Raw genomic sequence first — 26,030 nt, 5'->3', positions numbered from 1 at the left:
CTCCTCGCTGCGGGAAAAGGGGGGGAGGCAGAGCCTTCACCTTCCAGTAAAGGCATGTGTCGGCTCCCAGGTGTGGGGATGTGCAATTCCCTTCCACCTCGCCAGTGCCACGCTGTTTTCCATCTCACAAAGAATGTGTTTGCTATACAGGAGCCCACCCCTGCCGCATGGGGAGAAGCCAGTCCCTGCATGGCAGGGCATGTTCCTGCTCAAAGTATTTTATCTCATCCCCACAACACAACACCCCGTGCCAAAAAAATACCACCGTGCAGAGTATTTGTGAGGAGGTTAAAGCTTGTCCTCAGCCATCCCAGTACAGGTGTGCAGAGGCCAGCGAGGCTCCCTCTACCACCAGGCTGTAAGCCGCCCCTCCTGGGGGGTCCTGAGCCTGAGCTGCCCCAAGTGGGGGGACCCCAGGTCTCAGCAGCGAGCACGGGACTGGTAGAGCACAAGGGATGGCTCAGCCCTCATCTTCCCACTGCCCTGAGCCCATTCCGATGTCCCTGCACATCAGGAGGGTCTGCAGAAGGATCTGTGCTTCCCGATCCTGCTGCCCTTTCTGTGGGAGGGGATTCAGCCGTGGGCTGAGCGAGCCCCCGTTGCCCATGGAGGCTCCCAGCGAGCCTGGGTGGGCTCCTACCGCCCCGGGAACTGCTACAGGGGCAAACGAGATAAAGCATTTTCAGGTGGTATTTCTAAGGGAGGTACAAAGGGGAGAGGCCCCGGCCCAGGGAGGCTGCAGCAGCTCCCGCCTGGTGAGGATGCGTTGGACCCGTGGCCGGCAGCAGGTACCGGCCACCAGGGAGACCAGGGGGTGGGCTGGTGGGGGACGTTTCCTTGGGGAGCAAGTGGTCATTGGCAGGTGTGACTGGGAGCTGTGACGGGAGCTGGATCTGGCAGCAGGAATCAATCCTCTGTATTGGAGGCACGGGGACTTGCCGGAGGGAGAGGATGCTTGGAAACACCACCTTTCAGTGAAATCCCCAAATTTTGCACTGAAACCTGATGACACTGACTACACCCTGACTCCACGGCCAGGTTGACTTCCTGGCTGTGATCCCACGTCTCCAGCAGGGATTGTGTCCAAGCTGGGTCCCACTGGGAAGGCGGTTACTCCCCTCTGCCCGGCTGGAAGAAGCAGCTCTCGTGCGGCCGTGGCCCCCGTAGCTGCTCGCCCGCGGTGTGACGGGGGCTTCGCTCCCTCGTTTGGAGGAGACAACATGGCAAAACAAGGGTTATTTGGAGGGGGGCTCTTCCTTGCCAGGTGTTAAAATACTGACAACTCCTGTCAAAGGATCCTTTCATGTAGACATTCCCGGGCAGCCCTCAACATGCCTGGGAAATATAACTGCTCTGGAAGAGCAGAGGTGCATTATGGCAAGTTCTTTGGTAACAAATTCTCTCATTATACCATGTTATGACATGGATAAATCTCTGTTAAATAGCAGAGCGATTGCCCCGCAGGGAGAAAGGCTGCCGCTCAACACAGGCATGCCTCCACTGATAACCTTATCGTGTCTTAACAGCTCCAGGATTGCCTTCAAAGATCCTTCCACAATAACAAACTATTCTTTTAAGGAACTCCGTGCTGATAATTCTGGGCAAGAAAAGCCAGGGCTGTGCCCTGCGTGGCCACGCTCCCGGCTCCCCGCATCCCCAGCCGCTGCTGGGGCAAAACATTCCGGGGCTCACAGATCCAGCCTGTTCATGGCCACCGGGGAAATCAGTGTTATGGTTTTAGGATCCCAGGAGGTTCTACATCCCCCACTGTGCTTTCAGCCAGGAAGAGCCCTCGGCAATGCATGGTCTCCATAGGGGACAGCAAAATGCATGTCTTGCCCAGATGCCGAGCAGAGTAGAGGTCTCTGCTCCTACAGGGTGATCTGTATTTGCCAATAACCTGCCCCACCTGCGTCTCTGTGCAGGGCTGTGCTGCCCGATCTGATTTACTGGTACTTTACAAGCCACAGCTGAAGTGTGCCCAGCCGGCTTGCCGAGAGCGTGAAGACACCACTCTTTCCTCAAGGGCGAGATGAGACAGTTGCAAATGGAACCTGGGAGATCAAAATGCTGGTATTTAATCACTGGGACCAGTGCAGCCACCTTGCTGCTCTGTAACCTCTTCCTTTGCCACGGCCACCCTTGTGCCACCCGTGCTAGGGGTGAGCCTCGGGCCATTCACTCACATCCACCCCGTTCGGCAGCGTTTGGACACTCTGACCTCTCCAAACCAGCCCCGTGTGGCAGCTGGGTCACAGCCGAGGCTCCCGTCGCTCCTAGGCATGGGAACAGCATCTCAGGACACCAGAATGCTGATGCACCAGGGCAGGGAAGGTGCTTCCAGACCTCAAACCCGGGATTGCTTTTCACACCTACGGAAGAGCTTGGGTACGTCCTGCCCCTGGGCACCTCCTGCCTTCATTCCCAGTTCCTGCTCTACCCTCCGAACCGTCAGGTCTGTCCCCCCATTACAGTGTGACTGGGGCCACCTCTGTTCACAGAAAAATGCCAGAGAGCGTCTGGTTTTGCACATTTATGGAGCGCAACAGGTTCACGTGCCTGTGTGGCTTGTGGGTGGTGGTTGGGTATAAACAGCAGCGATAGCGCTGAGCAACCTACCCAAACCTTACGGGAACTCGCAGAACGTACGCTCCTCTGGGGCTTTCTGCAGCCGAGCAGCTTTCAGTGTCAGCCCTCATCTGCTGGGGTGAAGTCTAATGCCATCTCTGCCCCTGTCCCTTCCCCGCTACCGCGATCTGTCCTGCAGGGCGAGTCCAGAGCGCTAGGAATAACTGGAAAAGGCAAATTATTGAAGCACTAGCAGTACATCGTCATTGAGCTCTGTTTCTCCAGGGACTTGGTGCCCCAAAGTGTCTTTTGATGGGGCTTCTTTCACCTCTGCATTGAAACGCAGCTACTTTTTGGGCAAGATGGAGCCCACGCTGCACCAGTACCAAATGGAAGGGGAAACAATTGCACGGGAACAACGGAGCCCATGGTGCAATCAGCCCCAGCGGGGGTTTGCTGGAGTGATCCTGGTACTGCTGTATCCAGGGAAATATTTTACACATCACAAGATCCAAATGAGCTAATGCCCCACAAGGATTCGTGGTGACTGAGGCAGTGAAGCAGCATCAAAATGAAGTCTCAGCATCCCTCGCTGCTCACCCCGAGCAGGTACCCTCTGGAAGAGGCCCCTGCAGTGCCCAGACCCACGGCCACCTCTCCTGAGCAAGAGGCGAGAGAGGGAAGAGGTGTTTTTCCCCACGGATGGTGATGGCCTCCACAATAAAAAAATAACCTGAATCTTCTGGGTGGAAAGACCTACCAGCAAAGTCCATCTCCCCCCAGCCCTCCCTGGGCAGCAGAACCGCTAGGAGGATGTGTCCCAACAGATTCGGAGCTGATAAAATCTTATTTATCTTCAACTGTTGACACCGAAGCGTCTAGACTTGCCTGCTTCGGGAGGGCTGCAGCCATGTCCTCCTTTCTTTCTTGAAGGAAATGATTTGCTCAACAATTACTTTTTCCACAAATCCTCCCCCTCCTCCTCCCTACCAGCCTCCTCCTCCCCTACATTCCAGTCTCCTCATTAGCTCTACTGGAGACGTGTCCAGGACTGCAGTCAATGGATCCCAATAAAGCCACTAGCCTGGCAAGGGGGAGAGAAGAAAAGTGCTGCCTCCGGCTGCTAATTTCCTTGCGCTCCCCAGCAAGCAGCTGCGGAGCCGCATCCTGGGACAGGTTCGGACAGATCGCAGCCGAGAGGTGATAATAATGCGTCTGTCATCTTACTCAGACATGTAGCATCTTGCAAACCGCAAATACCGTTAACCGGCTCGGACGAATCTGTTACGACAGATCCTGGAAGACATGCCGACTGCAGAGCTAATTTTTTTCTTTCTAATTTTTTTTAATAACCATTTTTTAATCACCGGCCTATATAACTTCTCGCTGAGCTGGAAATTCCTCCCAAAGCTACTTTGTGGCTCGTTTACTATGAGCTGGGTTTGGATATGCCCAATGCATGGCTGATGGCCAAGTGGAGAGCATCAGCCAGCGCCAGAGGCGTGGGGACATGCCAGCCCAGCAGCAGAGACACTGCCTGGGGACGGCTGTAAGGGACACCCTGACACCGGCCTCCCCGTGTCCGCAGTCCCCCCACTATGGTGGGGATGCTTCGGGGTGATGGCTGGGGCACCACTAGCCATGCCCAGGATGCAGGGGGTCTCAAGGTGCCTGGCAGAGCCCCCCTGCTCATCCCAGCCATTGGTGGCTGCAGGGGACGCCCATCACCCCCAGCCCCGCTCCCATGGACACTGAACCACCGGGGACATCTTGGGGTTGCTCCCACAGCAGACAGAGGAGAGGCTGCGTGTGCTCCAGCCTCATTCTTCTGCCTTTATTATCGTGCCATTGCTGCTAATTAAACAACCTTGATTCGCCCCCAGAGGAGTCCTCTCCCTTCCTTCCCTGGTGTGCGCATCCCTAAAATAACTGCCAACTGGGATCGCGGCTGTTCTCGGACACAGCTCGACCAGCCGGCGCCGGCACGCTCCAGGGCTGTTCTATTCTGCTCTAGTAGGTCTGACTCCTTCTCTGTGGCTGGACACTGGGGTCCTATGACCACGCTGGCACTGGAGTTCCCCCTCACCCAAAAAGGAAGCCGAAAATCCAGCAATGCGGTTATTTCATGCCTCATTATGAGATGAGGGGAGCTGGCTGGGAGGGGAGGGACGCGGAGGCTGAGCTGGGCTTGGGAATCGCTGCTGGAAACGAAATGCAGAAACCAGAGCAGTGAGACCTGGGCTCGGGGAGTGACCCCCCAACCTCTCGCAGCATCCCCCCGCCCCTCACAGCATCCCTGGCAGGCTGTGCTGGGCGGGAGGGAGCCCCTTCTCCTGCGCTCTTACACCCCCTGCCCGGAGCGGGCACAGGCAGAGGAGGTGGTTTACCAAGGGCAGACCCAGCATCTCTCCCCCCTCTTTTAGGTGGTGGGGGTCGGGGCTCCCAGGAAGGCTTTCAGCCGTGCTTCTCACGGTCTGGGATACAGCCCCATGGGGTAAAACCCTCTGCTCCCAGCGCTGTAGCAGCAGGCCCTGTGTGTTCGCTCCAGAAGGACACGGCCGGGGTAGCCAAGGTAGGGAGCGCTGCTGGCCAACCCACTGGGATGTGGCCACCATCCTCCTCCTCCTCTCTGCAACCAGTGCCAAGGTCACTACTGCACCAGAGCATGGAGATACATCTCCTTCTGCAGCCTATTTATCATCGCGGCTCCTCCAGCGGGTCCCTCAGTCCCCGCCTCCCCTGTGTGTTTCAGATCCAGCGCAGAGGAACCAGCCAGAGCATCCTCATCTCCCCGGCGTGTCCTCTCCCACCTCCTCGGTCCCTGTGGGGGAGCCTTCCCTTCCCGCTGGAGCGGCGCTTCCCAGTAAGTCGTTCCCTTGACCTGTGCATACCATACACCTTCGAGATAGTGGAGCTGATAGCGGGATCGTGTTGGAACATCGCACACCGAATTCCTTTCCCTTTTTTTCTTAATTCCATTGTGTCTGGAGCTCCTGGAGCCTCATCCACGCCCTGCGTGAGCTGGTGGAAAGCCTCCAGTGGGCTGGCTTCACTGGGCTTTGGAGCAGCCTGATGCTGAGGTTGCTTTCCTGCTTCTGGCACGCCAAAATATCCACGCTCTTCTGCCCAGCTACTCAGATAAAAACAAAGATGTTTATGGCTCAGAGGTAGGGTGTACCGAACCGTGCCTGCCCCCTCCTCATCTCCAGGGGTTGGACAGGTACCTCCCCAAAATATGGGAAGGTGCCAGAGAGTTTGAAGAGGGGCTCGTTTCTATAGATGCTCCTGGAAGTTTTTCCCTCTTCTTTACAACCCGCTCTACCCCAACAGGCTTCAGAGAGCAGCCAGGGAAGGAGACCCTATCTCCTGCCACACCGATTATTTCCATCCTCCTCGTTCAGCTGGCATCAGACAAACCATTTCAGCTCCGCTTCCCCCGTGCCCACGCTCCAGTTGCCAGATCTACGGAGCAACTGGAACCAGTTCAATGTGGCAGTCTCCCACTGGCCGAGCGCTGCGAGGGGGACGGGTTTGCTGTGTGCAACTGGGTGTCCATCCCAGCAGGAGCAGCTCACCTTAGCTCCAAAACTCTCCAGCCTTTCCGTGGCAGGCTGTTTGCTCCCCGAAGCAGCAGGTGAGACCCTGGACATGGCCTGGACCCCCCCAGTGCCTGTGCCTGGGTGAGGGGAGCCCCCACCAGAAGTTTGTCAGTCTCCCCCTGGCACTGGGGGCTCCGTGCAAGCCCAGGCAGATGCTCTGTGCCGGGGGATGAGCCCCTGTGTCCTTTTGCAGCCAGGCCATGGGTGGCCAAAGAGTCTATTAACGCTTCTGCTGGCTCTGGCGCACGTGACAGCATTTTAGAGGGGAGGGAGCGCTGATCCGCCGCAAGCCCGACTTGAGAAAAATACTAATTATCTATCAGTTACCAGCTGGCCGGCGTGGCGAGGGGCTGCCTGTGAGAAAACAGCCAAGATGGGCTCACGGCTCGAGCGTGTACAGGCAGCTCCGGGGCACCCAGAGCCCTGACAGCTTCCAACAAACAGGCGGGCTGCCGGCGTGCCCCGGCTTGTAGCCCCGCAGCTCCCCGTCCTCCTCCCCGCCTGCCAGAGGGGGGCTTCGAACCTACAGGGAAAACCTTATTTTCAGCATCTGGCCATTGCTCTCTGCTGATAAGAAGGCCATTAAAAATGACAAGGGAGGTGGAGGCAGCCTTGGAGGGCTTCCCACGGCACAGACCGGCGGGGCTGCTTTGGTTGGGAGTTTGTGGCAATGTGTGGGACATTCAATGTCACCCACCCCCTGCCCAGCATCATCCCTCTGCAAGGACAGACCTGGGTCTGGGAACGCCAGCCCAAACCCCTGTCCCAAGACTTTGCCCCTTCTCCATTCACCCATTTCCGAAATCTTGGAAATTCAGGTTTTTAAGGCTCCAGAGAGCAGATGACGACCCCCTGGTTTGGTTCCCTGCGCTGCTGGTCTCAGCCCCTGTGCCCGCTCCTTCTGCGCGGAGCCAACGGTGCCTGCTTGAAGTACAGCTTATCTCTCGGCAGATATGCAGACTCTTCATTTGAATACTTCAGGAGTTGGAGAATCCACCGCATTCCTTGGTAAATTGTTCCTATGGTTAATTATCCTCACTGTTAAAAAATTTCCACCTTGTTTCTAGTCTGAATTTGCCTGGCTTCAGCTTCCAAGCACTGGATCTCATTATGTCTTCTTCTATTAGATTAAAGAGCTGTCTGCTATCAGAAACCATCTCCCGTGCAGGCTGCGATGGAGCCACCCTTACTTTTCTCGTGGAGACCTTTCATGCAGAACGGTTCTCTGGTATCACCCTACGAGGCATCTGTTCCAAATCTTTCACCTTCTTTGGATCTCCCTCCCAAACCTTCTCTGTTTTGTCAGCGGAGGGTTTGAAGTGTGGACACCAGAACTGCAGGGGCTTGGTGGCACCTCAGGCACCAGGTGATGCTCATCTGCCCAGCCCCTATGGAGCAACCACCCCCCCGAGCAGACAGCTCGCCTCCAAATGCTCCTTGGCCAGTAGCCCTGGCTCCTTAGGAGCCTCCTTTCCTAAGCACGGGAGAACGGATAACGCCACATCCCCTGGAGGAACAGCCGGAGGGGTTCAGTCAAAACCCTCCACAACCAGGAGTCTCTTGGGCTACACGCTCCCATCAACCGAAGCTTACGATTGTATCAAAACAACTAAAACTGCGCCAAACCCTTTGAGAAGATGACTCGCATCGAGCTGTTTGGTTTGGCATCGCCCGGGCGCCAGCTGGCAGCTCCTCGGCCGGGTTCTCCGTGATCCAGCCCTGGATCGCAGGAGGTCTGCGGAGCTGGGGGTCTGGCAGAGCCTTCCCCTGGGATGGGAGGCTCCCTGCTGCCCCTAGACCCTCCCTGGCAGGGTGCTCTGCCTAATTTGGACTCAACGCTCACAACAGCCCTGGTGAAAACTATTTAGTGCAGTTAATCTTAAAATATTGCAAAGCCCTGAGGCCTCCCCAGCTACGGATGAAGCGGGCAGCGCATTTTACTGTTGGTCCTTTCACAGAATCCAACCACGTGTGTCCTTTAGGGCATCAAGATGGTTAATGCTGCTCCCCTTGGCTGGACCATCTCCGAGCTGTCGGATGTCACTGTCCCCAGCCCTGCTCACCCTACGTTTAGCTTTCTTTCCCAACAGCTTTCCTAGTCTTACTTGAACGCTGCTGTGTACGCACTCACGGTTTATGTAGAGAATCACAGACATCGTTATTTTTGTATTGACTGACCGGCAATATAAAACATGGTTTTTTTTTCTGAATTCCTTTCCCTGTTTAACCAGGACAGGCTCTCAAGCACGGCAGCGGCAGCGCAGAGCTGAAGGCAGTGGGAGAAAGGTACCAGCCCTGTCTCCCAGCACCAGAAATGCAGCCGGTTGGCTGTGACAGGAGGAGATGGAGCGGATCTGGCTGTCACCGCAGCAGGACTGCTCGTCCCGTGGCAACCTCGGCGAGCTGGACCGTCTGCGCCCACCTCAGCGGTCACTGTTTCAAATGAAGCATCCCCCAAGCTCTCCAAGGTAAACACCACCCACCCATTCCGCTCTCCATCAGGCTCAGCTCCAGCCCAGCGAGATCTGGGCTGGTGGCCGCTAGTCCGATGGCTAGCCTGCATTCGGGGGATGCACAGTCACCCCGGCATCGCGGGTCAGAGCTCTGCACATCTCACCCACTGCCCTGCCCAGTATTAAAGCCAGTTCAGGCATTTAACTCCTCCGCTCCAGACCACTTCCCAGGAGTGTGTCCCCTTCCAGCGTGCAGCCTCGGCTCCCACCCTGGGAGCATCCTCTGCAGGTGCTGACGGTTGCCCATGGTGTGTTTGCTGGGCATCTCTTGGCTCCAGCTGCCCCCCGAGGACAGCAGAGCACCCACAGCATCTGTGTGGCACCGGCTGCTCCCACTAAAGGAGACCTTAACAATCAGGCTTGAGGAAAAAAAGCAATCCTGGCCAGAATCGCCCAGCTCCCACAGGACACAACACCTCCAGGAGCAGGGTCAGCTCGGGGTGATGCTGAGACTGTCCAGGCTCAGTTTAGGGCTGGGAAGATCCCAGGTGGCTCCAGCGAGGGCAGGGGGCTCTCACAGGCTCCTTCCCTCTGCTCTTCCAGGGACAATTGGCCAAAAACACCTTAGTGGCTTTTCCAATTTACTCCCTGCAGCTGCGACATGCCTCGTCTGGGACAAGGGGAGGGTATTTCCTTACTGCTAATTAGAGTGAGCACAGAGAGTACCTTTAGTAGGTGCTCTCTCTGTCTTTGGACATGCAGGATGTGCCCGCAGCGCTGCCCGAGGGTGTCCCGCAGCACCCAGCCCGGCCCTGCCTGCTCCATCCCAAAGGCACTCCCGGGCACCGAGAGCTGGGGACAGTGGTGAGGGGACACCGGCCGCCTCCCAGCCCTTAGTGCCGGGACAAGGCGCCCTGCATCGCTGTGAGTTCGGTTGCCATTGGGATGCTTTTGTGGCCCGGGAATGCCTCCTTTCCCTGCACAACTTCACTTTTAACCCATGTGAGTTATCCCCCAGTAGGGATAGGACTGGGCTGGAGTCACATCCTACCCAGAGGACCTTCAGATTATTCAAAACCTAAATGAAATGTATCCTTTAGCAGCATCTTGCAGGGAAAGACAGTGGAAAACAGTGAAGACTTAACCCGCTCCTACGAGGGCAAGTGGTATTTAACGGCAGTGCTGCTCCCAAGCCCCTGCTCAGCGCGGCTCAGCTGAGATGCTCCGGTGACCGGACACAGGGATGCTGCTCCGCTGCCCCAGCTGTGAATTTGGCTGCGTTCAAACACCGGCTCGCTGCCGGGTTCCCCTCTCTGCCCGCCCCTTGGTTTTCCCAGGAGACAGACCTGGCGCTGCAGCAGCCGCCGCAGCCCGTCGCCTCCCGCCTGCTGTCACCACCACACACCGGGACCGGCACCGCGGCACAGCCCGGGCACTGCCTGCACCAAAGCATCCCAGGACGCTTTCCTTCTGCCGTGGGAAGGACCGCCTTGGCAATTAAACACATCAGCTTCCAAAAATCAAAGTCATTATCGTACCTCAGGCTGATACATCACTCCTGGGCTGCTCTGCCTGTTCCATCCTAATGTCAGACCACCACCCGAGAGGAAGCCCTGTCACTCTCTCGCTGTGTCAGTTTTCTCATCCCAGACTTTCTGCTCTGATAACATTTCCCAGAGGAGAAAGCCCACCTGCCTGGAGTGTGCTGGTGAGCGGCTCTCCCGGCTGCTCAGGGAGGCGTCTACCGCAGAAATGCCTCCGACACCGGCCACAAGTGCCGTTTTTTCTTAAAAACAGGGACAGCGCTACACTGAGGCAGGAGCCAGGATGTGAATTTAGGACCTTTTGCCACAAAAAGCCAAGCAGCCGTCACAGGCTCTGCCCGGTTCCTGGGTCCCGGGGCTGCAGAGGACTCCTTCACTGGCTGCAGCGATGCGGCCGGTCCGGCACAGACCCCACTGGCATCTCTGAGGACCGGGCTGCTGCACCCGCATCCCCACGGCACCCTGCCGGGCAGCCATCCCTCTGAGATTAAAAGCATGCTCTGATATTTTGCTGAGACTTCTAGAGATTAAGTTACCCTTCTGATACCAGATGAAAAAAGGGTTGTAAATACGGAGCAAGAATTTCCAGCAAAGCTTAGGATGGCCCCAGTACATGCGAGCAAGGGTCCATCTCGCCCGCTGCCTCACCTCTGACAGCCGGCAAATGTGTGGGGAAGCACCGTGAGAACAAGGCAGGTCCTTCCCCAGGACATTTCTCCAGCTTTATGATTTCCAGGGACATTTACCCGCAGTTTAGGAAATTGCTGTGAGAGAAGTTACATTCAAACTTCTGGGCTTAACAGCCCTTTTGGGAGAAAATCCCCCAAAAGCGGGCACTGATTTTCCCGGCATGTTTTGCTTTCCAGGGCCACCTGTGTGGGCGAAGTCCCCATGGGGTGGTGGCCGCGTCCTGCAGCCCCCCGTGCCAGCGTGCCCTCTGCCAAGCACCGCCAAGACAGCGGGGCGATGGCCCAAAGCAGCCTCTGCAGCCGCGATCGCCTCTCTAGCCAAGGCAAGAAGACATGCAACTTACGGTCCAGGTGGCTGACTTGGCGGTGCTGGACTGCTGGAAGGTCACCTCGAAGTGGTGGGGACCGGGGTAGTCGGTGTTGGAGGGGATGACGGGCGCGGGGGACATGGCGTCGAAGGTAGAGCTGGGCTGCGAGTAGGGCGAGTGCGTTGGGACATTGGAGGTGTGCTCGGAGCTGTAGGGGCTGGCGGAGGCTGCTCTGCTGCCGATGCTCTGATCCATGCTGTTGTTCAGCAAATTGAACTGGGACTGGAGGAAGGGAAAAGGGGAGGAGGGAAAAAAAAAAAAAAAAAAATAGAAAACACCAGCCAGTTTAGAGAGATGGAAACCTCCGGCAGGATCCTGATCCTGCGGGGCTCCGGGTGTCCTGTTACAGCCTCCTTAAAGGGCCAGCCTGCGGGAACACCGGCCAAAAAAGCCGCTCTGGGTCCCTTGGGGTTCCGAACAGGTCACCACTTGTGCCAGGGATAAACCCCAACACGCTTAAATCACCCCCTTCCACCGGCTCCATCCTCCCGGGAGGCAGCGAGGTGCCGAGATCCCTGGATTTCCTGCGCACCCGGCTGTGCAAAGCCACCCTTGTGCCAGTGGGGGACCGGGCAGGGATTTTCTGGGGTTTGTTGGGGTTTGGAAGATGTCCCGTCCTGTGGTCAGGGCTCTGCTCCATGGTGGCTTTTCCAGTGGGCAGAGCATTGGGGCTTGCAGAAGCCGCCCCGGGACTCGTTGCCAGTGCCCGGTGACCACCAGCCCTCGACGACCTGCTCTCTGGACACCCTCCTTCACTTGTCACCAATGAACACACACACACACACATCACTTGGGGAAGCGTTTCTCTAAGCGCAGCCAGCTCTGAATGGCGGTTTGCGGAATTCATTGCCCAGCCGGGATGTTTGCCGTCAGTGGCTTTCACTGATCCAGCTCTAATTTGGGGAAAACCTCAAACCTACCCAGCGCGTGGCTGCGATGCAGCGAGGTCACAGAGCAAACCTACCCATTTAGGCAGTCGCTGGCTCTCATTCCAGGCACGCGGGACCTAATCCTGAATTTTTACAACTTTTTTTTCTGTTATTTCTCTTCCGAACAATTACTGTCAGACACTTCCAGTAAGAGCTGGCAGCTCTTTTATCTGCAGGCATCACCTAAGCAAAGCTATGCTCTCAGAAGCCACATGGCTAAAGCGGCCTTAATCTTTCATCTGAAAATCAGACCCCCAAAAAATCATTATTTTCTACAATAGAGACATAAACTAATATTAAAAAAAAAATAAATATCCCAAACGTAACTCTTTCTCCAAGCAAGTGGGATGTTTTTTTCCCCAGAAATCTGCAATTCCCAAATTGCTCAAGGGTTTCTCTCCCGGTATTTGCAAGCCACCAGCCACGCTGGCTGTCCCAGTGGCATGTGCTGCCACCGGTGACCATGCACAGTGGCCGTGGCATTGTCACTTGTCACCCCGACTGTCCGCAGCACCCTCAGAGAAGGAGGAACGAGGCCGCCCGCCTGCGCTCCCCCCTTCACCCAGCTCCTGCCCCTGCGTCCCTCCAGCCACCAGCACCAGTTGGGAAACTGGGAGCTACCGGGAGGCGGCCGTGGGGACAGCCAGCAGGCTCAGCCATCCGCCTTCTCCTCCGAAGGGCGGCGAGGCTCACGGCTTAGGAATCACGGGACGTGTTTTAACTTGGGATCCCAACCTCACCCAAACGTCTACGATGTACAATGGTTTAAAAGCAATCATCCTTCTCCAGGGAAGTTCTCCTGTTGTCTGCATCTCTCACAAGGTCGTTGGAGCCTGTGACTAACTGGAGGAATGCTGAACAAGATCCGGCTTGCTTTTACACATACAGCCATTTTCTCCCCTAAAATATGTGCGCAAACCCCTCTATTCCTTCCCGCTGCTCTATAAATAGCCCTGCCAAAGACAAACCGCCCCCATCCGAGCTTTCCGCGATCCCAGGCTTCACCTGGAGGAAAAGTCACAAGAAACTGCAGCAAAATGGGTGTTAATTGTAAGTGGAAAGCCCTCGGGGAGAGCAGGGCCAGGGCAGCCCCGGTGGCGGGTGACAGGGGCCGGAGGGTGGGCAGGAGAAGTCACCCTTGGGAAGCAGAGCTCAGCCTGGGACAGGAGGAGAGCATCAGGGGGAAAAGGGATTGCGGCTTGTCGGGCCTGATCCACAGCCCAAATAATCCCCGAGCATCACGCCTGAGCTGTTCTTTTTCCTCGGAAGAAGGGAAGGGCCCCAGGGAAGAGGCCGCACACGTGCCCTGGGCCACCTGCCTGCTGGAGCTGCCCTTGTAGAGCTTGGCACGTGTGCTCCCGGGGCTGCTCATCTCCTGCTGAAATGGGGAATATCCTGGAAATTGTCTGGGCTGGAAGGGACCTTTCAGCTCATTGAGTCCATCAACCCAACACTGCCCAAACCCCCACTGACCCATGTCCCTCAGCGCCACGTCTGCTTGGCTTTTAAATCCCTCCAGGGATGGCGACTCCACCACTGCCCTGGGCCACCCGTTCCAGTGTTTGATAACCCTTTTGGTGAAGAAGTTTTTTCATAATATCCATCCTAAACCTCCCCTGGCACAACTTGAGGCCCCTTCCTCTTTTCCTATCTCTTGTTCCTTGGGAGAAGAGACCGACCCCTTGGACACAAAAGGAGACAGGAGACCCAGAGCATCCCCCCACCAGCACAAACCAACAGGCAGCGCCCCGGGTACCAGGGCTCTGCAGATCCACTGGCTGAGATACCCAAAGTCAGGTGCAGGGGGAAAAACGACAACTTGTTTTTAAAAATTGACTAAATTTTGGAAACATTGCCTTAAGAGACAAACCGAAGGCAAGAGTGTTTGTGTGTGAATGCGTGTGTCAACAAACCCAACACAGCCCTTGTGTTTGTAAGTCTGTAAATATATACATATACACAGAGATGTTTATCCCCACACATATATAAATATTCCCACGACTGCAGCAACGACCTCCCAAGGAACAGCACTTCCCTGCGCAACCACCGCTACCTGTGTGCTTCATACCAACGCACGGAAGGCGAAAAAAGAGGAGTGAGGTAATTTCTGGTCGGGAAGCGCAGCACCGCACCTTTTCTGTCTCCGACAGCATCTCTGCCTGTATCTAACTTTTCGGAACGCCAGAGAGCAGACACGCAAGCCTTTCGAGGGCGGAAGCAGCCTCAGCGCTTCAGGACGGGGCTGAAAATGCAAAAACGCAGGCGCAGGGACCCTTTCCTCTGCTCTGCCCTCCCCGAGGCATCAGCCCAGGGAAGGAAAGCTGCCCGGGGCCGCGGGTGCGTGCCGTGAGGAGGTGCCCGGTGGAAGAAAACTGGTGCTGCTGGTGCCCAGCACCACAGGGCATTCCTCGGAAGGATGCTCCAGCTAGTACCCTTCCCGACTGGGTGAGGGAGCCCGGGCCCTTTGCACCAAAGGTTAAAATGGACCTGGCAAAGCGAGAGAGAAACGCTGAGGCTGCAGCATCCCACACGGACACGGGTTATGGTCCACGGTGGGGCCGGAGCAGCCTCAGCTCCTCCGTGCAGCCACGGGACGGAGGAAGGCTCAGGCCATGGCGAGCCCCTGGCACGTCCCGGGCAGCGGCAGAGCCAGAGCTGTGCCCGGGTCCAGCCTCGGCGGCCGAGGGCGGTTGCAAATAAGAGGCAGCAAGGTAAAACCCATAAATAGCAGGTAGCACCTACCGTGGTATAATGCTGCATCGGGTCGCTGATGTACAGCATTTTAGTCGTCTCGGGATTCAGGGAGCGCTGGGAAGCGTCCCGCCACGGGAGTCATGGAGTCAGGGCAGGAGGGCGGCGGGACGGGGCAGCGCGGGAGCCGGGCCGGGGCGGGCAGCGGCAGGGATGCTGCACTGGCCACCCGTGTGCCACCCTGTGTTGGCTTTTTTGCTTTTTTCATCTCCCTTAGTTCTGTCAACCAGCTGCATCCAACAACAAAACGGGGCCCACCCCTTTCTGTCCCTCATGACTATTCATTAAAGCACAGGGCAGGCCCCAGCTTGCCCAGAGATGGACTGGGCGATACCAACCATTCCCACCGCAGGGAGAGCGGGGGTCCAGCTCCATCATCGAATCCAGCCGGATTCCACCCCAGAAAGCTGCTCGCAGCCGCACTGGGCTGGAAACCCATTCGGCCGGCACCCTTTGCCAGCAGACCGAGGTGGCTGCCCTTGTGTCCAGCAGGTGATGCAGTGGCTCTGAGAGAGCTCAGAGATACGGAGTTATCCCTGTCTGGATGGATAGATAGGGATAGAGGGGGATAGATGGATATCTAGGTGAATAGATACGGATAGATATGGATAGATGGGGATAGGTGGATATATAGATGGATAGGTATGGATAGAGGGAGATAGATGGATATACAGATGGACAGATATAAATTGATACGGATAGATGGGGATAGTGGCTAGACAGATATCTAGATGGATAGATATGGATAGATGGATATCTAGATGGATAGATATAGATAGATGGGGTAGATGGAAATCTAGATGGATAGACATGGATAGATATAGATAGATGGAGATGGATGGATAGATATAGATAGATATGGATAGATATGGATAGATTGAGATAGATGGCCAGACAGATCTCTAGACAGACAGATATGGATAGATATCTAGATGGATAGGTATGGATAGATGGATATATAGATATCTGGAGTGATCGGGCAGATTTCCTTCTGACTGGAGGCAGAAGGGGGAACGGCGTTTCCTTCAGCCAGACCCCGGCGCGGAAGGCTGCGTGCTGAAGCAGAGGAGCAGTTCAGAGTGGCACGGTGTGCTTGGAAAGGTGGAACCAGCCTGCACCACCCACCTCCCAGCACTGCTCTGCCCGCACAGACCCCCCCACAAGCCGGTCAGTGGCCGAGAGGGAGCATCACACCCGTCTGGAGGGCAGGTGACAGGGCGTTCGGGTGGCTGCCTGGCACCACCGAGCACCAGCACCGTCGCCCCCCACGATCCCACTCCATCACCACTGAACACCGGGCGCAGCAGGAGTCCCAGAGCACAGCGAGCAGCCCCCCTTCCCCGGCTCCCTTCTCTCCCTTCTCCTGCCTTTCAGCCCGGCAGCACCACCTTATCTGTGCCTTTATTTCCGTGCATGTCACCCTGGCATGCACTGCGGTGACGCCAGTGGCCAGGGCTCACTGGGCAGCGCTGGGTGGCACGATGGGGCCGGTGTAAATATTTACTGTCGGCTCATTATCCCGAGCGCAGGCTGGCTCTGCCCTGCCTGTGGGCAGCCCGGCAAGGCCAGGGCTCGCCCGGCCATGGCAGCATCCCGGGATGCACCGAATCCTGCTGGGCTCGGCTCCGGTGACAGCGGGAACAAGAAGAAAGGCGACGGCGAGCCCAGCGAGGGGCAGCTCCCCAATTAGCACCACCGCCCCCGCCTGCTCCTTCTGCCAGGCTCCTGCCCGCTGCGGACAAAGGCAGGGGAAGGGAGGGAAAGCCAGCGAAAAGCGAGGGAAAAAGGGGGCTGGGGGAGGGGACGCAAGCTGGCGAGGAGGGAAACGGCGGCTTTCTGGAGGGAGATGCTGCCGACGCTGGCGCTGCTTCAGGGATGCTCCCGGGAGGCCACCCCGCTCGTGGCACCAAACCTGCGGAAGCGACCCCGCCGTCTCACACACCCTTTAAGCTGCTTTTCAAGCCCTGTGCCTTAGATGGAGGCACAGCAGCTTCTCGGAGGGAAGGGCAACGGCACAGACCCAGGAGACAGGGTGCCCCTCCAGCAGCTCTGCCTCGCCAGCAGCTTACACGCGGCTTTTACTACACAGCATATTTGTACCAGGGAGAATTATACTGTCCTCCTCTCGAGGAACTGGAGCTCCAGCAGCGTTACAGCGCAGAGCCCCCGCTGCCACCCGCAGCAATAACATCTATCAATAAGTAGCCACTCTTTTAGGGAAGCATCCCCTGCAAACCTGCGGAGCAGCCATCGACTGCAGGTTCTCACAGCCGACAGCAGGGCTGCCCCCGCGGTGCTGGGGTTGGGTTTGTGCACCAGCGAACATCCCACTCCCTGCCCCTGAGCCCCCAGCCCGCTGCGGGGATCACGGGCCTGCATTTGCTGCAGGTCCCATTCGGGCACTCACCATGACCGAGTCGTTCATGCTTCTCATCTGGAAGACGTCCATCGTCACCTCTGTGCGGTCGGAGACCTCATTGCTGCCGGCGTGGTTGGACGGAGGGAGGTCGAAGTAGGTGCTGTCTGGCTCCCTGTGGGAAAGGGGACGGCACAGTCAGCCCCCCAGCTCTGCGGCACAGCCCGCACCACCACCACCACCAGCAACCTGCACTCCTGTGAACCTTGGGCCCTTCTCAACCTCTCCCTCCATCCTCCGCTTCTATTTCCACGTGGCAGAGCAGGCTCTGCTCAGACAAACTGTTGCCTGGTGGGCAAAGCAAGCAGAGTCTCGGGAAGTTTTTCATTTACCCAACTGCTCTGGTGTCCCTGTCCCCTCGGGGTGTCCTTAAGTGAGAGGATACCAAGGAAGAAAGAGGGTGAAATGAAGCACAGTCCCTCTTCCTTGCTTGGTTAGAGCGTGAGGCTCAAAGGCCAAGGAGTCCTGCAAATTCTTGGTGTGACTAGATGTTTAATTTTAGAAAATATCCATCTTAATTAGGCAGCCACTCATCATAACCTGATGAGTGAAGACTGATGAGTAAGAACGCATCCTCCCAGACTTGGTCCCAGGCAACGCAAGGGTCCCAGCTGAGAGGGGACCTGTGCTCTGGCCCTGATACCATCCCCATGTAGCCCTGAACATGAGACACTCACACGCCAACGCCAGCTCTAAGGTCACTTCTGCCTCGGAGTAAACCTCAAGGCAAACGACCCACCACCACTTACAGCGTGCTCCAGAGGTGCTCAAACGTTGTGCCTTCATCAGCTGGAGAGGACTGGGACATCTTCACTGAGGGGGAGTCGGACAGGGGATAAATCACTCTAGGGACAAAGAGAAGCAGCAGGGTTAGCACTGCCAGAGTGACATCTCACGTCAGAGGACAGGAGGAGGCTGGAAACACCTTCACTGCAGACCAGGACTACAGATAATGAAACACAACTGCCAGATTTTCCCGTAGGGGTGGTATTTCTGATGATGGCATCACCGGCCAGTGGGTATATCTTACAGATATTTTGGGTATTTTGGGAAGGGCCGGAGCGGCAGGGTGTTGGGAGCGCTCACCCTGTGACTCAAGGCTCCCATGTAAGGGGTTTACAGCTCCCCCAGCCCCAGGGAGGCTCCACACGACTGTTCTCGGTGGCCACCCGGGGCCAGCTTCATTCGGCAGAGAGCCTGGGCTCCCTGCTGAGACACAGCAACGCCGAATTCTCGAGTATCGGCTCTGAATCAAACTGAAACCCCAAGCGAGGGGGAAAAAAAAATAAAAAATATTCTTGCATCAAGAAGCAGAGCCGAAGGCACCGTGTCGCAGCCCTGCTCCCGGCTGAAGGGCTGCACGGCGTGGGCTCTGCTCTCGGTGGGGAAATCCTCCTCCGCGAATCCGGGGAATACGGGAGAGACGTTCCCATCCCTGAACCACGCAGCGCCACAGGTTGAGGCCACAGGCTGTACCCCAAATGCTGGTATATGAAATATCCTCGTCTGCCTGTGCTCTATTTCTATGTAGCCCTTCAGCCCTGACCCTGGTTTGTCCATTTTGGGCACAGAGAAGTTTTTAACCCAGGAACATCCTTTACCAACAGGCTAATGTATTTTTCTCAGGAAGCTTTAGTTGCAAATGCCCACAAATCCCTAAAGGCACAAAGACAGGTAAGACACCCAGGTGAATAGTGAAGTTTGCAGTGAAGCCTCGAGGCAGATATCCTAAATCTTACTTGTTCAGACATTAAAATGACCTCCCCGCTCCTAAGCTGCTTGCAAGTGTTATTGAATGGAATATTATGCCCCCCAAGTAATGAAAGGCAGGAACGTTGCCCCTGCTTTACAATGGGAGGTTGAACACCGTTCACCCCAGACCGCACGCGGGACCTCTGTGGGAAAGGCCGTTCTTCAGCCAGAGCCTTCCTCACCCTGTTGCGTAGGCGCAGCCAGAGTCATCCTCAATGTGGCTTGTTCCTCTTGCCCCCAGACAATGTTTTTGGCCTCTTTCAACATGGAAGGGAGCACGCAGCATCCCTTGGCTCTCCCTTTGTGCCCAGCACCTCCCCGGTCCCAGCAGCAGGAGCGGAAGATGTTGCGGAGCCATCTTGAGCCCCTGCTGCTTTCCGCGCCATGTGGTCCTCCTCCTCCTCCTCCTTCCCCCTTTCCCAGAAGCAGCAGCATCCCTTCCCTGCCCTCCCTGACAAGGATGTGCCCCAGGCATCACCCGGCTACTCCTTTTACCCACACCAGCGTTAGCATCTCCTTTCAACTCGTTACCGATATCTAATAGTGAAAGCCTGAAAACTTCCTGCTTTTGGGGCAGCAGCTGCCGAGCGCGGGGGCAGCCGCTTTCGAACTGAGTGATGCTCGGGGTCGGCCAGGCCCCCCTGAGTCAGCCGGGAGGTGAAACGAAAGCAGGGCTTGCTTTCTGCTGCGTCCGCGAGAGGTGGCATCCACAGATGCTCCTCCAGGAGGGCTCCTGCCCCACGGGTCCCGTCACAGAACAGCCAGCAGCGAGAGGCTGGTGTCCTCCCATCCCTCCTCGACCCACGTGGGACACACGGAGAAACTAAACGACCTACACAACCGCTTTGAGGAAGAGAAAAGCCTAGAGCCACTGCTGGTGGCCTTACCCTGCTTCCATGCTGCTTCCAGGGCAGCGGCAGCTTCAGGAAGGAGCTTCAGCAGAGAAAGCACCTCCGCGCCGCCCCGGCTGCGTGGTCATGATGGGTGACACCAGCTCTGACCACGTGGTTGCCCTCGTTTTCGAAAGGGAAAAAAAAAATCTGAATATTTTAAGGGCGTTTCGGAAGTTCCCTTTCTCTTTCAAAGCACAACAGGCGGTTGCAAGGCCGGGCCAGCATCTTCTCACGCTTGGGCTCTAAACTCCCTGGTACCAAGTGATCATCCCGGGAAAGCATCTCTGCAGCGAGAATGGCAGCCTGCCAGCGGGCATCTAAGATGATAAAGAACCACAAAAGACTTTGCAAATTGTGTTCCCCCAGATTGGCAGCAGTGCCGATGACAGCGTAATTTACTCTAAAACAAGGTGCCATCAGGAGTCCCATTATGCAGTGAACGGTGGAGGCATTCACATCCAGGGAAGTCGGGACCTCTGAAGCTGGTGAGGTCCAGCAGAAGGAAAAAGCACCCCGTTAGAAGCACTGGAGGTCCTGTGGCACAGCTTAATTAAAGGTGAACTGGGAAGAGCCTCAGAGACTAATTCCACATTGCTAGAGAAGCATTACTAGATGTAATTACCCTCCCGGTGCCTACAGGCTACGTAAATGGCACTGGCAGGCGACTAACCTGGGGCTCAACACAGCAGCAGCAGCCAAGCTCGAGATCCACAACAGCCCAGGTTCAGCTCTTCTGCCCCAGGAGCCTGTGGGGACTATTTCGTCTCTGCCGTAACTGTGACAGTTCCCTGATGCCACCCGCTTCCCAGCACCAAAGGAAGGACCCGCGGTGTCACCCCAACTTCTGCCAGAAGGAGTTCTCTAGCCAAATCCCCACCAGGAGGATTTAACACCTCCAGAGAGCCAAACCTGCTCATTAAACCTAATTAAGATCTCTTTGTCTAGGGAACAGTGCAGCAAGGGGTCCTTCTGCCTCGACGCAGCGGGGAGGTGACAGGGGATGCTCGGTGTGACCACGTGGGATGGGGCTGTCACCGGGGCGGCTGGGGGAGCCTGCGGCAGGACGTGCACCGGATTTATTGTGGGCTTCTAGAGGAAGAAAGACCGAAACATGCAAACCAGGGCCAAGGCAGCTGGAGTCATTTGCCCATTTTCACTTCCCAAGCCGACTCCGCCGTTCCTGGATTGCTGCTTCCCTCTGTTGCTGGTCAGGGCATTGCAGGGAAACCGCACTCGGAATAAAGAAGCCGGGAATACGGAGACAAAGCCTGTGAGAAGATGATCTGCCACCTCTGCTTGTGCTGGGGCTCAGCTCAGCCCTCTGACAGCTTAGGGACCAGTTCCTTCTGTCCATGTACCTTCCCTGGGAATTGCCACTGAAGTCATTTCCAAAGGATTAGAGTGGAAAAAATCAGTGTCCTTCGTCTTTTCCCCACTGTCGTGACTCCGGCTCTATCGAAAGGCCAGTCAGCCCCAGCTGAGCTGAAGCAGCCATTTCTCCCCCAGCCCCAGGGACACAGGGAGATGAGAAGCACCCACCAAGGTCAGCTGTAGCCGTCCCGAGACGGGAGAACAACTCTCTGGAGAACCAGAGCAGATGAATTTGCATGTATTCAATCGTAGTTCATTCAGCCTACGGTTTGTGTTTTAACCACAGTCTGAATATATTCTTAGAATAATTATAAATTCCACTTCCTTCTTTCACCACTATAAGGAAGGTGACGGGTACCGCAGGCGGAACGAGGGGCTGAGAGTGATGCCTGGCACCTGGGTTTCTGCGCTCTCTGGAAGGAGCATCTTTGATCTCAACATGAACTTTAAGCCTCAGTTTTAGGCACTTAGAAATGCCTTTTGCTATTTCAGCTGACAATAACGTATTCACCGCTACCCTGCCACTCTGACAGCCCAGAGTGAAATGTGACAGCATTTTGCAGCCACCTTAAAGGGAGATAAATGCACAAAGCCTGTATAACAGGGCTGCTCCTCATCCCTCAAGACTCTTGGCCCATCCTGAGAGTGGAAGACTTTTGAGACCCATTTCCAACTCTCGCACCGAGCTGCTGCGTATTACTGATGGCTTGTGAACCGGCCCCCAGACCTTCTCTCCTCCCCTCCTCTGCACAACAAGAACCATCAGGCTCACCCAGCCCACAGCAAATAAGTTAATATCTGCAAAATTCTGGCAAATCCCACAGTGCCAACGCTACCCCGTGCTACTGCTTATTTCTCCCCGATGATTAAATTCATCCTGCAAAACAAGGCTTGTAAAAGCAACCGAGAGTGAATGAGCTTTCCTGCAGCACACTTGAATCTCAGGAGCCCTCCTTGGGCTCCAGCAGCCAGTTCACAATTTTCTTTCCAAGGAGCGGGCGGGTTGGACAGAAATCCTCTCTGACGGACAGGCAGCTCGTGATGGGGCAGGAGGCTAAACCAGCCAACTCTCCCTCCCTCCCTGGCAGTCCAGCATCGACCCTGCGTAGGGACGCAGCAGCGGGCACCCAGCCCCAGCATCCCACCAGTACCCAGCCCCAGCATCCCACCGCCACCCAGCCCCAGCATCCCACCGGCACCCAGCCCCAGCATCCTACCAGCACCCAGCCCCAGCATCCCACTGGCACCCAGCCCCAGCATCCCACCAGCACCCAGCCCCAGCATCTTGCTGGTACTCAGCCTAAGCATCCCACTGGCATCCAGCCTCCACATCTTGCCAGTACCCAGCCCCAGCATCCCGCCAGTACTCAGCCTCAGCATCCTGCCAGTACATGACCTCAGCATCCCATTGGTATCCAGCCTCAGCATCCCACCGGCACCCAGCCCCAGCATCCCGCTGGCACCTAGTCCCAGCATCCCACTGGTACCCAGTCTCAGCATCCCACCAGTACCCAGCTTCAGCATCCTGCCAGTATCCAGCCTCAGCATCCCACTGGTACCCAGCCCCAGCATCCCACCAGTACCCAGCCCCAGCATCCCACCAGTATCCAGCCTCACTCTGCTTTTCCTGTTCAAGGCTTGGCCCTTTTTTCCTCCACAAGCGCTTGAACTCTGTATCTAAGGCACTTGGGAACAAACTTTCCAAGACCCTTTGACATTGTGCAAGCAGCCCACAGAGCAAAGCAGCCACAAACCATCTTCCAGCCGCATTATCGAGCACTCCAGAGAGGGTCGTGCTGAGTAACTCACACACATAAATAGCAAGGGGTTTCCTTTTGTGTTTTTTTTTTTCCTCCTACCTGCTCTGGCTCCTCAAGCGTTCCGAGTTCCTCCGGAGGTCTCCCGTGGACAGGAGCGGCCTGGGATTGAGGATCTACGTTATTTACTGCACTACAATCAAGTAGCGTCCCGGTCGCCTAGGCAATGACATTGGAGCTGCTGAAAGCTATGTGAAAAGTGAGGCAAAGGCTTGCGCGCTCCTTCCTGGAATAGGAGGCAGTTGCAAGGGGGTGGGGAATGCTCAGCCAAGCGTGCCGGGGAATTAAACTGGTCACCAGTGCCAAAGTGGCTCGGGGGCAAGCTGGCTCTTGGGGCTCCGGCTGCGGCCGAGGCGGCTGCTGGGGGTTAACCCCGATGGAGAGGGGAAGGAGAGGACGTAGACCCTCCAAGGGAGGTGCTTCCCCTCACCGGCCGATGGCTGGGTTGGCTTTGTGCTCACCTTGGTCAAAATGACCAGCTCATCTCCCCCAGGGGTGCAGAGGACTGGGACAGCCTGCCCGGGGACCAGCCGGTGTCCTGTGTTTCACTCCGTGCGCTGGGAAAAATGATTTGCCAGGACGCGCATGGAGCGGCAGCGGGTGAAGATGGAACATTTCCGATAAAAACCCATCAGACAGGAGACTCTAACGCTCTGCACTGTGCGGACTCACCGGCACACCTTCTCGCTGTCACCCCTTTCCAAAAGCCCCCGTTACGCAGGTCACTCGCCCCGAAGCCTGCGCTCGGGGGGGCACGGGGAGCGGTGTCATTGCAGTGAGACCATCGGCCGCGCGTTGGGGTCACCCGGCCCCGTTCAGAGACCCACAGCCACCCACCCGTGGCCAGCCGGGGCAGATGGTGGCTGCAGAGCAGCTGTCACCTCCTGTCCCTTCGTTAGGGGCAGTGCCAGGAAACAGACGCATTTCCTGGCCCCAAAACACACCGCAGCCGCTGCAACCGCTTTTGGGGGCTTAAATGCCTAAAGCGTAATGAAAACAAAGACTCGAATGTTTGCTCTCATCCCGAGGTTTATTTTTTTAAATGATTTGCATTTGTGATTGCGCTCCCCAAAGAAGGAGGTTGGCTCCCGCCGGAGCGCCGCTCTTGCTGGCCACGGGAGCTGGGCTGCTAGCCACACACGGCTGGCTGCCACCCCCAAATGCAGGGGGGACGGGCTGGCAGGACCCAGCAAGGATAACTGCGTACCCCCCCAGCACTGGGTGGCAGGGAAGGGACACGGTGGCCTCCAGCTTTTGTGCCCAAAGGACCAACCACTCAAAGGCTCGTGGTCAATTGTTCACTGTCCAATTGGTGGCCAGTGACGAGTGGAGTTCCTCAGGGGTTGGTACTGGGACCAGTGCTGTTCAACATCTTTGTCGGAGACATGGACAGTGGGATAGAGTGCACCCTCAGCAAGTTTGCTGACGACACCAAGCTCAGTGGCGCGGTGGACACGCTGGAGGGAAGGGATGCCATCCAGAGGGACCTGGACAGGCTGGAGAGGTGGGCTTGTGCAAACCACATGAAGTTCAACCAGGCCAAGTACAGTGTCCTGCATCTGGGACATGGCAATCCCAGGCACAAATACAGGTTGGGCGGAGAATGGCTGGAGAGCAGCCCTGAGGAGAAGGACTTGGGGGTGTTGGTGGATGAGAAGCTCAACATGAGCCAGCAATGTGCGCTGGCAGCCCAGAAAGCCAACCCCATCCTGGGCTGCATCAAGAGAAGTGTGGCCAGCAGGTCGCGGGAGGTGATTCTACCCCTCTACTCTGCGCCCCTGAGACCCCACCTGGAACACTGTGTCCAGCTCTGGAGCCCTCAACACAGGAAGGACATGGAGCTGTTGGAACGGGTCCAGTGGAGGGGCATGAAGATGATCAGAGGGCTGGAGCACCTCCCCTGTGAAGACAGGCTGAGAGAGCTGGGGTTGTTCAGCCTGGAGAAGAGAAGGCTCCTGGGCGACCTCAGAGCAGCCTTCCAATATCTGAAGGGAGCCTCCAGGAGAGCCGGAGAGGGACTCTTGGTCAGGAAGTGTAGTGACAGGACAAGGGGTAACGGTTTTAAATTGGAAGAGGGGAGATTTGGATTAGATATTAGGAGGAAATTCTTTCCTGTGAAGGTGGTGAAGCACTGGAACAGGTTGCCCAGGGAAGTTGTGGCTGCCCCATCCCTGGAAGTGTTTCAGGCCAGGCTGGATGGGGCTTGGAGCAACCTGCTCTAGTGGGGGTGTCCCTGCCCAGGGCAGGGGGGTTGGAACCAGATGGTGTTTAAGGTCCCTTCCAACTCTAACCATTCTGTGATTCTGTGACTATTTTTAGGAGACAGACACCCTCGGTCCTGCACCCAGGCTGGCAGCCGCTGCTCCGGGGGCTGTTTCCCCAGGGAATCTGTACCCTGAGGGGGGGACACCGGGTCCCGACCCCCGGCCGACCCCCGCGCCCCTTCTGCTCCCCAGGCTTCGTTTATTTATTCATTCGAATCCAATTAGCACCCTGTTTACTGGCGTGCTGCTGCTGCAACCCGCAGTCCCTCTGTCCGAGCTGGGGAACCCTAGGGCACACCTCGCCTGTTCTCCCGTCGCTGTCAGTAATTAGCCGGGAGCAGTAATTAGGCGGAGCGCCCGGGCGCGGGACGCTGCCCGCGCACAGCGCCGGGTCCGGGGGAGCGCTCTGCCGGCGGTGGGGCTGGGCCGGGCCGCGGGGAGGCGGGAGGCAGGCAATGGCACACCGGGTCTCATTAAGCGCCTCATTTGCATAACAATTACTTTCACCCGCCGGTTTCCCGCCCGCTTCCCGCCGCCCGCTGGCCCCGCCCCGCCCCAGGACAACAACTCCCGGCGTGCCGCGGGGCGCCGCCCGCCCGCTCCCATTGGCTGCCCG

The 26,030-nt window shown here is 56.9% G+C and overlaps 1 protein-coding gene across 7 annotated transcripts in view; it reads right to left on the bottom strand.

The window, feature by feature from the left end:
* Positions 1-19,967, bottom strand: part of TP73 (tumor protein p73) — a 28,052-nt gene extending 8,085 nt beyond the window's left edge. For 3 of the 7 annotated variants that reach the window (XM_074161786.1, XM_074161787.1, XM_074161788.1), the window contains exons 1-2: positions 14,893-14,931; positions 11,198-11,443 (exon numbers count right to left, since the gene is read on the bottom strand). In XM_074161786.1, coding sequence (XP_074017887.1) covers positions 11,198-11,443; positions 14,893-14,931 — 285 coding nt within the window. Of the gene's footprint in view, positions 1-11,197; positions 11,444-14,892; positions 14,932-17,308; positions 17,433-18,066; positions 18,163-19,956 lie in introns of those variants that run through there. The other 4 variants (XM_074161789.1, XM_074161790.1, XM_074161784.1 and 1 more) reach the window with 3 other exon arrangements.
* Between the last annotated feature and the right edge of the window lie 6,063 nt (positions 19,968-26,030).

The sequence above is a fragment of the Numenius arquata genome, chromosome 20 (assembly GCF_964106895.1).
Source record: "Numenius arquata chromosome 20, bNumArq3.hap1.1, whole genome shotgun sequence".
Lineage (NCBI taxonomy): Eukaryota > Metazoa > Chordata > Aves > Charadriiformes > Scolopacidae > Numenius > Numenius arquata.
This window is presented reverse-complemented; position numbering and strand designations above follow the sequence as displayed.